Below are 18,134 nucleotides of genomic sequence, written 5' to 3'. Positions count from 1 at the left end.
TGCTTATATAAAATGGGAGCGTACTTTGAACATAAAATATTCCCCCAAGACTTTCCTTTCCTTTTAAGCAAGAGACCTCTAATGTTATCATCAAAGGCACATATATTTGTACATTTTCAATCCAGCAGTTTTATAATGTGACTTAATTGATTCCCAGAATATAAAGTAAGCTCAGTGAGAGAAACTGCACTGCCAACATTAAGCTACTAAAATTTCATAAAATGCCTGATTTGAATAGCTGGTAGCTGTTATTGTTCTCTACATTTAGTTAAAGACACTGTTGGTATATACTCGTAATTGGCCATAAATCAGTGAGGCTGCAGAAAGCCTGTCAGCAGCACTCGGTATTAGTTTGGTGGCCGTGTTCAACCATACTGTGCGAGGGGTGGTTAAAGCTACTGTACTTTAGGGGGCAATAAACTCATCTTTTTATTCATCATTTGCCTCCCTTTGGTTTGTCCACAGCACACACTATCTGTGACAGAGAAAGAGGGCTGACGGTTGTTCTGCTTCCAAACCTGTCATTGCTGTTTTGAATCTGGCTGCTAGGAGCTACATGAAAATACCTTGGGGAATGACTCTCTGATTTATACAGGGGAAATGCTTAGCCTCCAGTCATTGCCTCAGTGTGTGGGAGAGCCCACGTCCCATCACTCTGGGTCGATGTGTTAGTGCTCCAATGTGCTGCACCCCAAAGTAAATACAATTATTAATTATAGTGTGTATTTTATGTACCCCGATTATCAGTATTTTTTTTAATTTAATTTTCTAAAATGGGATGTATTATTCTTCCTCCTCCTGTCCTCTTTCTCCTCTCTCTGGGTTGAAATTTGGCAACATTAGAAAGTCAACATCTTGGCACACTGCACTCCGTTTAAGAAAGAAAAATGAAAAGAAGGATAAGGATGGCAAGAAAGAAGGAAAGCTAGAAAACGGCTTCCGAAAGTCACGAGAAGGATTACCCAATAAGGTATCAGTTAAGGTAGGTGCTAGTAGCCATTAGTGAAAGTACTTGTTTGGAAAGTTTCCACAATGGTGTATCAGCCCATATTTCATCCAGCATCTTTTGAAGTGTTCACTTTGTCACTGGAAAGTTTTATGTCCATTCCTCTTTGTTAAAGGAAATTATTTATTTTCTATAACTAAGTGGGGGGGGGAGGTAGATGCATTCATTGCCTATTTCTACTTCTCCATAATCATCAATACTGTGCTTCGCTGCAGTATCCCCACCTTCCCCAACCCCATTTGGTGACTAAATAGTAACTAACCTACGAAATGTGAAGTGGGAGTAAAAAATTCCTATGCATGCACAAATGCTATAAGTGCATGTGGAAACAACTTAATTTTCCCTGTTAACTTCCCATTTCTTCAAAGTAAGTAGGGGAAAAGCAGCTGTGTGTGGTGCAGACAGTTAAAGGAGGCAGTAGGCCTGCTTTAGACAACTAGGACTCAGGAGTGAAGCCCATGTACCCACTTACTGACCATTATACGTGCTAACTCCTAATTGGTTAACGACTCAGACCATGATCTGTGCTAGTCTCAACTAATGCAGGGCCCAGGTGAAATTGTTGCTTGTCCAGTGTCCCCAACAATATTTGAATTCCACAGGATCAGTATGAAAAATATGCTGAATTGTTTTAATATTTCTGCATCTGCTTCTAATATTTCATTCAATGTATGTATTTTTTGCATGTATGCATGTTTTGTACTGCCTGTGAATCTGATTGAGAGTATTGGACAAATAATGAATCCTTTTCTCTTCACTACCCACTCAATAGGCCTTGATTTTCTCGGATAAATAGTTTCCCATATAACTATGCTTATAATCAGTAGGAAATGATTGATGTTCATGATGTTAAAAAAGAAAAGCAATGTAAAATAAGTTATGACTGCAAATATATTACTTGAGCTCCTTATTTCACTTAAGTGTATGCAGATTCTTGACGTCTGTAATGTGTAGTATTTGAAACATTTTATGACCATCACTTCAAGTGATGCTTTTATGCTAGATTTGTGGCTTCAGTAAAACTGATTGTTTTGCCTTCAAAGTTTGGCCACATATTAAATCAATCAGGCCAATTTCACCTTGGTCTATGTTTCTGATCATTAACTTTCACTAAACTCACAACCGTTAACCGATAGCAAAAGTTGTCTGTTGTGCAGTTTATCCAGTTTACAATATAAATAAAAATATAACAATGTTGCAGCTTTCAGTTAATTTAGAAAATTCTGGAACTACTTTAACATACATTTAGAAATCTTTTAATTGGAGCATCCATCCTTTATTTAATTTTTATTTTTGATCTCAGATATGAGGGTAAACAACTCTGCTTCCCCTTTATCTCTCCTACTTTCTGCAAGCAGGTTGGCAACCGATGAACAGGCCTCTGTCATTGTCATTCTTGAACTGACAGCAAGATGATCTATGAAAGCAGCAATGGGATGACTCTTTTCAATTTTCCCCTACCTTGTGGACAAGCACCTGGGCTTTGTTTTCCACTTTCCCTGAGATTGGGGCTAATTTCATGAATATAGTGAAGATGGGGTAATCAAACCTGTACCAATATTCCATAATATACCCACTTCTATCTCTGATGGCATTTACTTGGTTAGCTAGCATATATCCCATTAGCACCCAATAACTAAAGTCATTAACCCACTAACTGCCTTAGCAGTGATGTGGAGATGCCGGTGATGGACTGGGGTTGACAATTGTAAACAATTTTACAACACCAAGTTATAGTCCAGCAATTTTATTTTAAATTCACAAGCTTTCGGAGGCTTCCTCCTTCCTCAGGTAAACGTTTACCTGAGGAAGGAGGAAGCCTCCGAAAGCTTGTGAATTTAAAATAAAATTGCTGGACTATAACTTGGTGTTGTAAAATTGTTTACAATTGCCTTAGCAGTGGGTGTATGGTGCTGCAATAACAAGAGGCTATGCAAAGTATACTGACTTATGCCATCTGCTTTTGAAATATTTTAATTAACAGTCATTACAAAGTGTCACAGTAGAATATTCTGATAATTTCTCTAAAACCTGGGGAATGAGTTGCAAGTCTTTTGCTACAGTTATGATATTGGTGCCATTTTTAGAGTAGTACAAGAAAACAGCAATTATGCTGCTTGCTCAAACTGTTTGGTAGTCAGGCAGGGCACAGTTCTTTCACATGCATGCTTAAATACATGAATGCAGCTCTGTTCACCAGTTTAAAGTTATAAAATCTGTATGCAGCAAAGTTGCTTTGTGCCAATGAAAGACATGTAGAATAACTGCCATTTCTATATTCTCAGAATATAGATGTGTGACATAAACAGGTCCAACTTGAAGTTTTTACTGAAAAGCCTGCTTTAAAAATAGACTTGTGATTTTTATGCTGCTAATACAAATTCTGGCTTTGCTTTTGCTTAAAGAACTTACATTCAGTAATCCATTACTGAATGCACTGTTAAGTTGGCTAATAAGGATTTCAGGAGAATCAACTTTTATTCAGAGTGGTGTGAATGTGGAACTTGCTACCACATGGAGTGGTTGAGGCGAATAGCATTGATGTATTTAAGGGGAAGCTAGATAAGTACATGAGGGAGAAAGGAATAGAAGAATGTGCTAATAGGGTGAGAGGAAGCTCGTGTGGAGCATAAAAACCAGCATGAACTGGTTGGGCTGAATGGCCTGTTTCTGTGCTGTAAATTCCATGTAATTCTATGTAATAACTACTTAGTAACCACTGTCTAGATTGTTCCTAGAACCGAGCAGGTTTCCCATTAGACTATGTAATGAACAAAAATTATACCTAAGCAAATATTTTGCATAATATGAATTTTACTGTGAACACAGTGTCCATTAACTAGTGTAGTCTATGGTATTCAAATTCAGGCAATTACATAAATTAAAATTTTTCAGATATTAATGTGAAAGGTGTGAAAAATACAAATGCTGCAATAAAGATTAATGGTGAGAGATCTTGCCAGTCCAGCAAACTTTGGAGATTTAAAAAGCGAAGACAGAAAACATCAGGAATGAAAAATTCATGAATAGTACAATTATTATGCTAAATAATTCTCATTTCTTTCGTTTCAGCTCCTGAACCCTAATTATATCTATGATGGTGAGTTATTGAAATAACTTCTCACATTTCACAAAGCACAAATAAACAGTTTTGTTTTAAAGGTAGGGGTTTTGTACAGCAGGTTGGTGGTCCCATGTGCTATGTTATGGATTTCTAAGACTTGGGTTCATGCCAACAATTCCCCAGGCAAGGGAGGTACTGAGTAGAAGTGAGGCGTTTCAGCACAATAGACTATTGTCATTTTCTTTCCCTCTTACAGTGCAATTTTCCTGAATATACAGGTTGAGCTTTTCCACAGTTATACATCTGAGAACAGTCATTGAAAGTAGAACATATTAACAGCTGTTTTTTGGTTGAAAATTGAGTGAGAAGCATTTCATATATTCAATTGGATGACGTAGTCTGGGCCAAAAGTGTACACTTTTCTTTTGGCTGGCTTTATAATGATCTTAGGTAATGTGTCAGAATCACATAGCAATAAGGAATCTCTAACGGGAAACTGCATTTGAAACCTGGGAATCGCTACACCAGGATAGATTCATTACCTTGTTCACACTCACAGAGATTGTGTGGATCTTAAATCTAGACTCTAGTTAGCAAAATGAATGGGAATTATGCATTTTGACTTGTTTCTGCCATAAAATTATCTCTGGGTCAGTTAGTTCAGAGGCAGTGCTGTGCAGTGCAAACACTCATCAGATTTGTTACCAATTTCAGCCTAATTTTGCCCATTACTCCTGTCATGTCAGCTCTGTGCTCCCCACCACTTCGACTCTTGTCCTTTCCTGCCACTTAACATGGGACATTCCCATCATTTCAACAGGGATAGAATTATAAAAGCCTGTAAAATTCCAAGCAAATTCTTGTTGTACTATCCAGTTTAATTGAAAAATGTAGCTTGTTGTAACTTTACAGGTTTGTGAATGGTCACCTTATTCAAAAAAAGTGAGTTTGCCATCCATAGAACAGTCATATATCTCAGTTGAAATAGGATTATATTGTAAAGTACTTCATGTCTTGCTTGCAGCCTTTCACATCTTATATATTTACTGACTGATTCTGTAAACTACCTTTTTTGCCCCTCAGTTCCCCCTGAGTTCATCAACCCACTGACTGATGTGACATGTGAGTCAGGGGAGACAGTTACCCTGAAATGCAAAGTTTGTGGTCGTCCCAAAGCTACAATAACTTGGAAGGCCCCAGACCACAGTGTTTTAACCAATGATGGACATAACAGCATTACGTACAGGTATAGAACAAACCTTCTGTTACGAGAAAGTAAGTTGCTGATTTCCGGGATAGTTTCACAACTAATGTGATAATTTTGTTATGTGATGGTGGTTACAGTGATTCTGGTGAAGCTACACTTAAAATACTGAATGTGACCACTGATGATGATGGTACTTACACATGTGTAGCTGTAAACGATGTGGGATCAGCCTCCTCTTCTGCAATCCTGCGAGTTCTAGGTGAGATTTTTGAAATATTTTGTCCTCTTGATAATGTAAGAATCTAATTTATCTAAATTGTTCTCCTTAAAGGTTCTGTGGCATTTGTTATTGCTCTCTTGAGAGACACCATTAGAAAAGGTCTTTTAATTGATTGTTCCAGGATATCCCAGACGTTGTATTGCTGACTAGTCATTGACCTTTGGCTGTTACTAAAGTTTTGCATTCTCAATGCTATCTGAATTAATGACAAGTCCACTGCCTATTTTTATTTTATCCCAGGTAGATAAGTCCAGGAGTTCAAATGTGGTCTCTTGTTAAACCACATGCCCCACATTGATATAATGATAGTGCTGTGGTATTATAGCGGCTATGTTAATAGACTAATAATCCAGAAGCCTGGACTAATAACCCAGAAGACATGAGTTCAGATCTCACCATGGTAGTTTCAGAATGTGAATTCCGTTTTTTTAAAAATCTGTAAATTAAACCTGGTATCAGTAAAAGTGACCATGCAGCTGTCAGAATGCCGTAAAAATCCAACTTTTTTTGTGTGTCTTTAGGGAAGGAAACCTGCGGTCCTTACCTGGTCTGGCCTATATGTGACTCCAGACCAACTTGGTTAATTTTTAACTTCCCTCTAAAGTGGCCTAGCAAGCCACTCAGTTGTATAAAATTGCTGCGGTTCATGAAGAAGGCCCACCACCACCTGCTCAGGGCAACTAGGGATCGGAAATAAATGCTGGCCTTGCCGGAGATACCTACATCCTGAGAATGAATTTTTTAAAAACACTGATGGCAGTATTAGAACCCTACGGTTTAATCAGAAAATAATAGACAATAACGGCATGTATTTATGTAGTGTTTTTAATGTAATGAAATGTTATACAGCACTTCACAGAGGTGAAAAACATATGCTGAGCAGTAGCAGCACAAGAGCTAAGCATTGCCAGCCTTTGAGTAGGTTGATAGTAGCAACAGTCTCGAGAAAAAGTTACAAGTTAGACTATATGTTGGAGAGGAAGCTGGGGGGTAATTTTTTTCAGGGGCATAAAGTGCTGGTAGAAGGGTTAGATGTGAGCTAGGGCAATAGGTAGATGAAGGAAAAGAGGTTGAAGGGATATGAGAATAGGAAGAGTAAATGTGATTCGAACTATTTGTTTGCGTGGAGGATAAATGCCAACACGGACTGGTTGAGCTGAGTGGCTTGTTTCCATGTTGTAACTTCCACGTATTTCTATGTAATCTGAGATGATCTTGCAAATCATAATGATTGATTTGTTCTCCCTTTCACCCACAACAGTCTCTGATCTACCCCCTCACTATACCTCTACCACATATTTTCCAGTTTATTTTCTCACTTCCCTTGGATTATTCGCCACATTATTTTTAGCCTTTTACCCTATATCCCTCCAAGTTCGCCACCACTCACTCCACTCAAATCTCCAGCTCCACCTCTCCAGCCAGTGCACCTCTGTAAAATAATGCTGCTCCCACCTACAGTTGTAAAAATGTTCAATCTCCACTGTGTTCTGTAATTAATCTGTTATCACTGGATATACAGAAACAAGTAGATGATGAGCAGGTCTCGGGAAGAGGTAAAAAGCAACCTGCCTGTTAGCTAAGTGCTTCAAATGCTGTATGTACCCATTGCATGTGAGCACCCACAAATATTGAGTCTCACAGCATTATGTGGAAAAGTACAGTAGGGAATAAAGGATGATTTGCTGTCATGATTCTTTGAAGCCAATGGATGCAATCAGCAACCATCCATTGGTATTCTGGCTGCTTTCACTTCAAAAGCAGAGATTGAACTAATTTATCAAACCCCCACTGAATTAATGGTATAAATGATTTCATTTTTCATCTTTCAGGACCTGGAAGTGACGGAATAAGGGTCATCTGGAAGGATAACTTTGATTCTGCTTACACTGAAGTAGCAGAAATTGGCAGGTAACCTTTCCATTCTCATCATTCCCATTGATTTTTATTTCTTTGAAAAACGTTCAAAATCCTATTTTGTCTTATATAAAGTCTCAGTGGTCCTATTTAATATGTTACTGTCAGTTTCTTGTAAGTGATGCCCTTTCCCTTATCCTGATAAACACTCTTGTTGATGCACCATTCAGATTTAATTAGTGTCACAGGCACTCATAAGTAGAAGGCAATGAGAACATTACAATGTATGATCCTTTAGATTTACCAGACAGTCTTTCTCTAATAACAGAAACAGCTAAGGTACATGTCTAACAAAAAACTAATGAAATCAGAACTACCAAGAAGAGATTAAAGCACTTGGCATACCATCTTTTACTTATTGCAAAAGCAAACTCTTCAGTGATAAAGATATTTCTAGAAGTCCTATGAGTGTCCTTTAGCAATGTAGAATAAGTGGTTACTTCCTATATATTTCAGTTAAGAACAGTAAAGGTACTCAAGTGCTCCATGGATCTTTTGTTTCACAGGGCAGTGAACCTGCGATTAACAGCATTAGTAGGGAGTATGGATTTGAGCACACTTGGCAAACTACCAAACCACTAAAGAGTTCAAATACACCCAAAAGCAAAACAAATGAATAAGTGTGCTCTGTTAGAAACTGACTGCATTCCAGGTTGACATTGGGCCTCAGTAATTACTATGGTACAGCATAGAAAATGCAAGGGAATCTGTTGACACAAAACTCAGAAAGTAAAGTATTAAACTTATATTAAGATAAGTTAATTCACATTTAGAATAAAGTATCTCAGAAGTGTCAAACTAAACTTTTAAGTGGATAGCTAAATCACTCGTATTAATAACATGATTCCACAGGCTGTGATGGATAAATACTCAGCAAGTACATGTTACTTTATACATATTGTAATGAACTATGTCCTTGTCTTTTTGCCTCAGCTATGAGAAATGGTGATGGCTTGCGTCTTTCATATATAAAAAAACCTTCTTTTAATAGTTGAGCATTCATATCAGCTGGAGCACTGTAGTTACTTATTCCTCTGAGTTCAGTTATTCCACATGACCAATAAGTGACTTGTGGTGTACTGTTTGAGAAGCATGGAATCACCATGGGATTGTAATTAAAATACTAGAGAGCTACTATCTTAAATTATACAAACCTAGTCTATTCAGTATAGTGGAGTAAACAAGAGTTTCTGGAGCTTTTGAATATCTACATTGTATCATTCTTGACTATGAAGTGAAATAGAGTGAAGTTACTCTGTTTTAAACTTTTCCCTGTGTACATATTTCAGGTCCTGCTATTAAGGACCTCATGATTCAATCCTATATGTGACAGAACATAAACCACATAATTTAGTTCTTACGCTATTATGGCGGTATTGCTGGAAGATTCCAAGGTGCAGTAAGCTTTGGTATTTGATTTTTTTTCATTAGAGTCTGCTTTAACAACAGGGTTGCAAATTGCCTGTTATAGTTTTCTTGGTAGTTCTGTTTTGTTCTAATTTTCTTTCTAAACTGAAGCAAAGACTTGCATTAATATAGCTCTTTAACTGAGAAACTTCTCAAAGTGCTTCACACATAATTTTTGAAGTGGAGTCAATATATGTAGGCAAACATAGCAGCCAATTTGTGCATAGCAAAATCCCACAAACAGCAATGAGATGAATGTTGGCCAGGACACCAGAAGAACTCCCTGTTCTTCTTAGAATTATTCGATGGGATCTTTAACGTCAACCTGAACAGGCAGACAGGGCCTGGGTTTCATTCAAAAATGAGCACCTCTGTCAATGCAGCACTCCCTCAAGACTGCATTGAAGTGTCATCTTAGATTATGGCCTCAAATCCCGGATTAAGATTTAAACCCACATTCTCTGAACTATAATATACCTGCAACTGCTGTTTAAATTCTAGTTGTTTAATGAAATATGTTGAACATGATGATTTTCTATGTGTATATTTGAATAATAACTGAATAATAACTAGTGAGATATGGAAGACTATTACATTGACAGTAACTTGTTTTTGTTTCAGGGGAAGGTTCTCTGTGGTTAAAAGATGTGACCAAAAAGGAACTAAACGAGAGGTGGCTGCAAAGTTCATCAACAAAAAAATGATGAAACGGGACCAGGTTACTCATGAACTTGGAATTATGCAGAATCTCCAGCATCCCCAGCTCATTGGCCTTCTGGATACCTTTGAAACTTCAACCAACTACATAGTCGTACTAGAACTGTAAGTGATGATTCTTGTAACCCCATTGTATCCTCCTTTCTCTATTTCACTTCAAAGCTGCAGGGTCAATTTATCAGGACAACCCATCTTCTCCACATTATCATCAGTGGCACATTGTGATTCCAAAACTAGAGAGATTCTGCTCCCACTAGCTTTTTCCGAAATGGAGCACTGTGTTTCTATGAAAGGCTATGTCTACCGCCCTAATGGAAAGAGTTGCCAAAGCCCACTGACAAGAGGGTTTTGAAACTCTCTCCACCTTTTCTATTTGACAAGTGGTGTTCCTCAGGGATTTGTACTGGGGCCTTAGTTTTTCACCATATAGATTAATGATTTGGATGAAGGAATAGAGAGTTGTGTATCCAAGTTTGCAGACAGTACTAAGTTAGGAGATGCAGTAAGTTGTGCACATGGGAGCAGGAATTTGCAAAGAGACATAGACAGACAAAGTGAGTGGGCAAAACTATCGCAGATGGAGTTCATTTTGGGGGAGTGTGAAGTCATCCACTTTGGATCGGAGAGAGACACATCAGAATACTTTCTTAATAGTGAGAGAGTAGGAGCTGTGGAGGAGGAAAGGGATTTAGTCTGATGAGTATGCGCTTCCTGCCCACCATATTGGAGGCTCAGAAGACCATTTAACGCTGGTAAACGTGCGGCCAAATCTCTAGGCCATATACTTTTAAAGTATAATGCTATAGCAAACTGTAAGTACAACATGTGAAAGGAAACAACAAATTTTATAAACTCTGGAAAATCAGGTTACTGAAATCTTCCTGAGTGCCCCTCGACAATATCTGTTCATATGTTTTGTTTGTCAAAATGCTTCACTGTTATATAGATAGTACTTTGTCATTCTCCATTGTAATAGGAGGTACTTTCTATGTTGTTTTAAGGCTGTGTGCTTCCGTGGGTGGGATTAACATTTCCTTTAGGATTTCTAAATGTACAGCTATTAAGTGAAATAAGCTTCTGCCAATTTTCAGGGAAGAACTTTTATGTTTAGAAACAGAAATTCAGCCGAGTGTAATAGAGCCTTTCAATTCCATGTTGCCGCAGCAGCAGATTGATCATTGGATCTCTGTAGATGTAGAACTTACTAAAAAAATGTTTAATTTCCGCAAAACCAGAATTTTCATGGGTTCTGAGATTTTCCAAAAAAATACTGAAAGCTTATTGTGATGGCTGAATTTACTATTTCCATCTCACTGCGAGTAATTCTACTGCTGCGAACATTCATATACACATGTTGTTGGCAGCTGTAGAATTCACAAAGGGTGTGAGTGGCGTGAGGACCAAACAGCTTAATTAGATTGAAATATCATCAATTCTAATGGTTGTAGACTTCCTAGAATTGGTGAATAGCAAGACGTAACATCTGTGGTGATGTGTTTGATCCCTGTTACTTGGATTGTTTAAAGGGAAAGTGCATTCCACTAATTTGTTACATATAATCCTAAATTGTATAAAGGGAGATAGCTTAATAATTATCAGTGTCTTTTACTTGCCCCGTGTTACCATGGTTTATACGTTAAAACTTACTGGTTAGTGGGAGTCTGGGGGGAAATATTTAGAATAGCACCCTTGATGTGATATGAAGAAGCCTCTTCCAACAACAATAACAACTTGCACTGTCTGAGGCTGAACCAGACCGCTCGTAACCTTGGCGTCCTATTTGACACTGAGCTGAGCTTCTGACTGCATATCCTGTCCATCACAAAGCCTGCCTACTTCCACCTCCGTAACATCACCTGTCTCTGCTCCTGCCTCAACTGAAATCCTTATCCATGACTTTGTTACCTCTAGACTCGACTATTCCAATGCTCTCCTGGCCAGCCTCCCACCTTGCGTCGTCCATAAACTTGAGCTCATCCAAACCTCTGCTGCCCCATCCTACCTTGCACCAAATCCCGATCACCAATCACCCCTGTGCCCGCTGACCTACACTGGCTCCGGGTCTGGAAACGTTTCGATTTTAAAATTCTCATCCTGGTTATCAAATACCTCCATTGCCTTGCCCCTCCCTATCTCTGCAACCTCCTCCAGCCATACAACCCTCTGAGATCTCTGCACTCCTCCAATTCTGGCCTGTTGCACCTCCCCGATTTTCTTCGCTCCACCATTGGTGGCTGTGCCTTCAACTGCCTAGGCCCAAAGCTCTGGAATTCCTTCCCTAAACTTCTCCAGCTCCCTACTTCTCTCTTCTCCTTTAAGATGTTCCTTAAAATCTACTTTTGTGACCAAGGCACCTGTCCTAATATCTCCTTATGTAGCTCAGTGTCAAATTTTAAGAACATAAGAAATAGGAGTAGGAGTAATCCATACGGCCCCTCGAGCCTGCTCCGCTATTCAATAAGATCATGGCTGATCTTCGACCTCAACTCCACTTTCCTGCCCAATCCCCATATTCCTTGATTCCCCTAGAGTCCAAAAATCTATCTATCTCAGCCTTGAATATACTCAATGACTCAGCATCCACAGCCCTCTGGAGTAGAGAATTCCAAAGATTCACAACCCTCTGAGTGAAGAAATTCCTCCTCATCTCAGTCTTAAATGGCCAACCCTTATCCTGAGACTATGCCCTCTAGTTCTAGACTCTCGAACCAGGGGAAATAACCTCTCAGCATCTACCCTGACAAGCCCCCCCAGAATCTTATATGTTTTAATGAGATCACCTCTCATTCTTCTGAACTCCAGAGAATATAGGCCCATTCTACTCAACCCCTCCTCATAGGATAACTCTCTCATCCCAGGAATTAATCCAGTTGAACCTCCTTTGCACCGCCTCTAAGGCAAGTATACCTTCCTTAGATAAGGAGACCAAAACTAAACGCAGTACTCCAGGTGAGGTCTCACCAGATCCCTGTACAATTGTAGTAAGACTTCCATACTCTTGTACTCCAACCCTCTTGCAATAAAGGCCAACATGCCATTTGCTTTCCTAATTGCCTGCTGTACCTGCATACTAACTTTTTGTGTTTCTTGTACCAGGACACACAAGTCTCTCTGGACATCAACATTTACTAGTTTCTCACCATTTAAAAAATATTCTGTTTTTCTATTCTTCCTGCCAGAGTGAATAACCTCACATTTCCCCACATTATACTCCATCTGCCACTTTCTTGCCCACTCACCTAACCTGTCTATATCCTTTTGCAAACTCATTGGGCGCTAAATTGGGCCGTGTAGCGCCCGTTGTTTCAGCACTACACGACCTCTCCGACATCCAAGATGCCGCCTTGGATGCACATGCACGTTTCCAGCGTGGCGTGGGCCAGACGCCATCTTGGTAAAGGAGTTAGCGCAGGCGCAGATAACGAATGCTGGAATCATGGAAAGTAGGGAGAAAATGGCTTCAAACAGTGTACAACACTGATTTAAAGTGCTAGACACCATTTTGGCACTTAACGCTCAACTCAATGCACAGTTTTAACCCCGACCATCTGAACATGTCTTAGAGTGCCTGGAGGACCCCCCACCAGCGCTATTTAAAGGGACCATGCTGGATTTACAGGTTAGTGGCTGGATTATTGCTTCTGGCTGCCGAGACATTTGTAACTGTTTTTGGAGGTCTCCTAGACTTCAATACTAGGACGCGGGGACATAGCCTAACATTTAGAGCCAGGACGTGCAGGAGTGAAGTTAGGAAATGCTTCTACACGCAAAGGGTGAGAGATGTTTGGAACGCTCTTCTGCAGATGGCAGTTGATGCTAGCTCATTTGTGAATGTTAAATCTTAGATTGATAGATTTCTGTGAACCAAGGGTATTAAAGGATATGGGGCTAAGGCGGGTATATGGAGTTAGGTCACAGGTCCACCATGATCTCATTGAATGGCGGAACAGGCTCGAGGGGCTAAATGCCACTTGCTGCCTCCTGATATGCGCCACCTTCTCCTGCAAGAAAGCGGGACGTGTGTCTGGGTGATGTGCCTGTCATGGTTGAATAGCTGCCAATGTGTGTGGCCTGTGAGTTGTGGGTGGGTGGCTTGAAACAGTGGTAATGTGTAAGGGTGAGAGGAAGCATCTGGTTGGAAGAGTTGGGTACTGATGGAAAAAGTGAGTTTGTTGGTATGTGGGTGATGGGGGGTGTAGTGAATGGTGCAGTTGGTAGGAGACGCCACTTGACAGTTGACCTCACTCACCTTGACCACTCATGTCAAAGCATTGAACTTCTTCCTGCACTGCATCAGTGTTCATGATGCTGTGCACCTGGAATTTCCTTCGTCCCCCGCTGCCTCCCACTGCCTTTTGGATAAATGTCTGGAGGGCCTCTTGCCCCCACCACCCCTGAGGATATAGGATGTCCCTCCTTCCGTCCACCTCTTGCACCGAGACCTCTAGTGCATCAGCAGAGAACCTTGGTGCATGCACTCTCGCAGGCCTGATACAAACTCAGATCGGCAGATTCAGTAGTGTGCAACCCTTATTCAATGTTTGAACAAAACTCATCAGTGTCTAAACATAGGGATGGGACCTGCATCTGTGTTTTACGTGTGCGATGTCTGGTCTCCTTTCAGACTCCATGCAGACAGTAGAGTGTTATTTTCAGCAAATAACAGGTGCCAGCTATCTATAAGAGATTTCTAAGAAACAACCTCCCTTTAAGAGATTGAGCTGCCCTGGTGGTGGAAAGTGCAAATTGCATTGATTCCACATGCAAGGCCTGGAATGGAACGCTGATTGCAGGTGAGTCCTCAGGTGGGCCCAAGCTTGCGTCCTGCCTGTGCTGAGGCCATTGGGCGTGGGGTAATAGCACATCACGCTAGCTGCGCCCAAAAACGGCCCTTATCCAATTTTTCCCCCTTTGTATCCTCACTGCTTACTTTCCCACCTAGCTTTGTATCATCAGCAAACTTGGATTCATTACATTCGGTCCCTTCATCCAAATCATTAATATAGATTGTAAATAGCTGAGGCCCAAGTACCCCACTAATTATAGCCTGCCAACCTGAAAATGACATGTTTATCCCTACTTTCTGTTTTCTGTCCGTTAACCAATCTTCTATCCATGCTAATATGTTACTCCCAACTCCATGAGCCCTTAAATTGCGTTTGTTCGATAATTGCTCCTGTGAAGCGCCTTGGGACATTTTGCTATGTTAAGGGCGCTATAGAATCATAGACGTTTACAACATGGAAACAGGCCCTTCGGCCCAACATGTCCATGTCGCCCAGTTTATACCACTAAGCTAGTCCCAGTTGCCTGCACTTGGCCCATATCCCTCTATACCCATCTTACCCATGTAACTGTCCAAATGCTTTTTAAAAGACAAAATTGTACCCGCCTCTACTACTGCCTCTGGCAGCTCGTTCCAGACACTCACCACCCTTTGAGTGAAAAAATTGCCCCTCTGGACCCTTTTGTATCTCTCCCCTCTCACCTTAAATCTATGCCCCCTCGTTATAGACTCCCCTACCTTTGGGAAAAGATTTTGACTATCGACCTTATCTATGCCCCTCATTATTTTATAGACTTCTATAAGATCACCCCTTAACCTCCTACTCTCCAGGGAAAAAAGTCTCAGTCTATCCAACCTCTCCCTATAAGTCAAACCATCAAGTCCCGGTAGCATCCTAGTAAATCTTTTCTGCACTCTTTCTAGTTTAATAATATCCTTTCGATAATAGGGTGACCAGAACTGTACACAGTATTCCAGGTGTGGCCTAACTAATGTCTTGTATAACTTCAACAAGACATCCCAACTCCTATATTCAATGTTCTGACCAATGAAACCAAGCATGCCGAATGCCTTCTTCACCACCCTATCCACCTGTGACTCCACTTTCAAGGAGCTATGAACCTGTACTCCTAGATCTCTTTGTTCTATAACTCTCCCCAATGCCCTACCATTAACGGAGTAGGTCCTGGCCCGATTTGATCTACCAAAATGCATCACCTCACATTTACCTAAATTAAACTCCATCTGCCATTCATCGGCCCACTGGCCCAATTTATCAAGATCCCGTTGCAATCCTAGATAACCTTCTTCACTGTCCACAATGCCACCAATCTTGGTGTCATCTGCAAACTTCAGGTCAAACATAGGCAAGGAAACCTCCTGCTGATTACCACCTACCGTCCTCCCTCAGCTGATGAATCAGTCCTCCTCCATGTTGAACACCACTTGGAGGAAGCACTGAGGGTAGCAAGGGTACAAAATGTACTCTGGGTGGGGGACTTCAATGTCCATCACCAAGAGTGGCTCGGTAGCACCACTACTGACCGAGCTGGCCGAGTCCTGAAGGACATAGCTGCTAGACTGGGCCTGCGGCAGGTGGTGAGCGAACCAACACGAGGGAAAAACTTACTTGACCTCGTCCTCACCAATCTACCTGTCGCAAATGCATCTGTCCATGACAGTATTGGTAGGAGTGACCACCGCACAGTCCTCGTGGAGATGAAATCCCGTCTTCGCACTGAGGACACCATCCAACGTGTTGTGTGGCACTACCACCGTGCGAAATGGGATAGATTCAGAACAGATCTAGCAGCTCAAAACTGGGCATCCATGAGGCGCTGTGAGCCATCAGCAGCAGCAGAATTGTATTCCAGCACAATCTGTAACCTCATGGCCCGGCATATTCCTCACTCTACCATTACCAACAAGCCAGGGGATCAACCCTGGTTCAATGAGGAGTGTAAAAGAGCATGCCAGGAGCAGCACCAGGCGTACCTAAAAATGAGGTGCCAACCTGGTGAAGCTACAACTCAGGACTACATGCATGCTAAACAGCGGAAGCAACATGCTATAGACAGAGCTAAGCGATTCCACAACCAAGGGATCAGATCAAAGCTCTGCAGTCCTGCCACATCCAGTCGTGAATGGTGGTGGACAATTAAACAACTAACGGGAGGAGGAGGCTCTGCAAACATCCCCATTCTCAATGATGGCGGAGTCCAGCACGTGAGTGCAAAAGACAAGGCTGAAGCGTTTGCAACCATCTTCAGCCAGAAGTGCCGAGTGGATAATCCATCTCAGCCTCCTCCCGATATTCCCACCATCACGGAAGCCAGTCTTAGGCCAATTCGATTCACTCCACGTGATATCAAGAAACGGCTGAGTGCACTGGATACAGCAAAGGCTATGGGCCCTGACAACATCCCAGCTGTAGTGCTGAAGACTTGTGCTCCAGAACTAGCTGCGCCTCTAGCCAAGCTGTTCCAGTACAGCTACAACACTGGCATCCACCCGACAATGTGGAAAATTGCCCAGGTATGTCCTGTCCACAAAAAGCAGGACAAATCCAATCCGGCCAATTACCGCCCCATCAGTTTACTCTAAATCATCAGCAAAGTGATGGAAGGTGTCGTCGACAGTGCTATCAAGCGGCACTTACTCACCAATAACCTGCTCACCGATGCTCAGTTTGGGTTCCGCCAGGACCACTCGGCTCCAGACCTCATTACAGCCTTGGTCCAAACATGGACAAAAGAGCTGAATTCCAGAGGTGAGGTGAGAGTGACTGCCCTTGACATCAAGGCAGCATTTGACCGAGTGTGGCACCAAGGAGCCCTAGTAAAATTGAAGTCAATGGGAATCAGGGGGAAAACTCTCCAGTGGCTGGAGTCATACCTAGCACAAAGGAAGATGGTAGTGGTTGTTGGAGGCCAATCATCTCAGCCCCAGGGCATTGCTGCAGGAGTTCCTCAGGGCAGTGTCCTAGGCCCAACCATCTTCAGCTGCTTCATCAATGACCTTCCCTCCATCATAAGGTCAGAAATGGGGATGTTCGCTGATGACTGCACAGTGTTCAGTTCCATTCGCAACCCCTCAGATAATGAAGCAGTCCGAGCCTGCATGCAGCAAGACCTGGATAACATCCAGGCTTGGGCTGATAAGTGGCAAGTAACATTCGCGCCAGATAAGTGCCAGGCAATGACCATCTCCAACAAGAGAGAGTCTAACCACCTCCCCTTGACATTCAACGGCATTACCATCGCCGAATCCCCCACCATCAACATCCTGGGGGTCACCATTGACCAGAAACTTAACTGGACCAGCCATATAAATACTGTGGCTACGAGAGCAGGTCAGAGGCTGGGTATTCTGCGGTGAGTGACTCACATCCTGACTCCCCAAAGCCTTTCCACCATCTACAAGGCACAAGTCAGGAGTGTGATGGAATACTCTCCACTTGCCTGGATGAGTGCAGCTCCAACAACACTCAAGAAGCTCGACACCATCCAAGATAAAGCAGCCCGCTTGATTGGCACCCCATCCACCACCCTAAACATTCACTCCCTTCACCACCGGCGCACTGTGGCTGCAGTGTGCACCATCCACAGGATGCACTGCAGCAATTCGCCAAGGCTTCTTCGACAGCACCTCCCAAACCTGCGACCTCTACCACCTAGAAGGACAAGGGCAGCAGGCGCATGGGAACAACACCACCTGCACGTTCCCCTCCAAGTCGCACACCATCCCGAC

The 18,134-nt window shown here is 41.9% G+C and overlaps 1 protein-coding gene across 3 annotated transcripts in view; it reads left to right on the top strand.

The window, feature by feature from the left end:
• The window catches only part of LOC137339542 (triple functional domain protein), a 522,426-nt gene that overhangs the window by 488,357 nt on the left and 15,935 nt on the right, over positions 1-18,134 (top strand). For 2 of the 3 annotated variants that reach the window (XM_068001904.1, XM_068001903.1), the window contains 6 exons: positions 844-982; positions 4,079-4,106; positions 5,154-5,316; positions 5,415-5,536; positions 7,390-7,468; positions 9,503-9,703. In XM_068001904.1, coding sequence (XP_067858005.1) covers positions 844-982; positions 4,079-4,106; positions 5,154-5,316; positions 5,415-5,536; positions 7,390-7,468; positions 9,503-9,703 — 732 coding nt within the window. Of the gene's footprint in view, positions 1-465; positions 671-843; positions 983-4,078; positions 4,107-5,153; positions 5,317-5,414; positions 5,537-7,389; positions 7,469-9,502; positions 9,704-18,134 lie in introns of those variants that run through there. The other variant, XM_068001905.1, reaches the window with a different exon arrangement.

This window comes from Heptranchias perlo, chromosome 2, assembly GCF_035084215.1.
Source record: "Heptranchias perlo isolate sHepPer1 chromosome 2, sHepPer1.hap1, whole genome shotgun sequence".
NCBI lineage: Eukaryota > Metazoa > Chordata > Chondrichthyes > Hexanchiformes > Hexanchidae > Heptranchias > Heptranchias perlo.
This window is presented reverse-complemented; position numbering and strand designations above follow the sequence as displayed.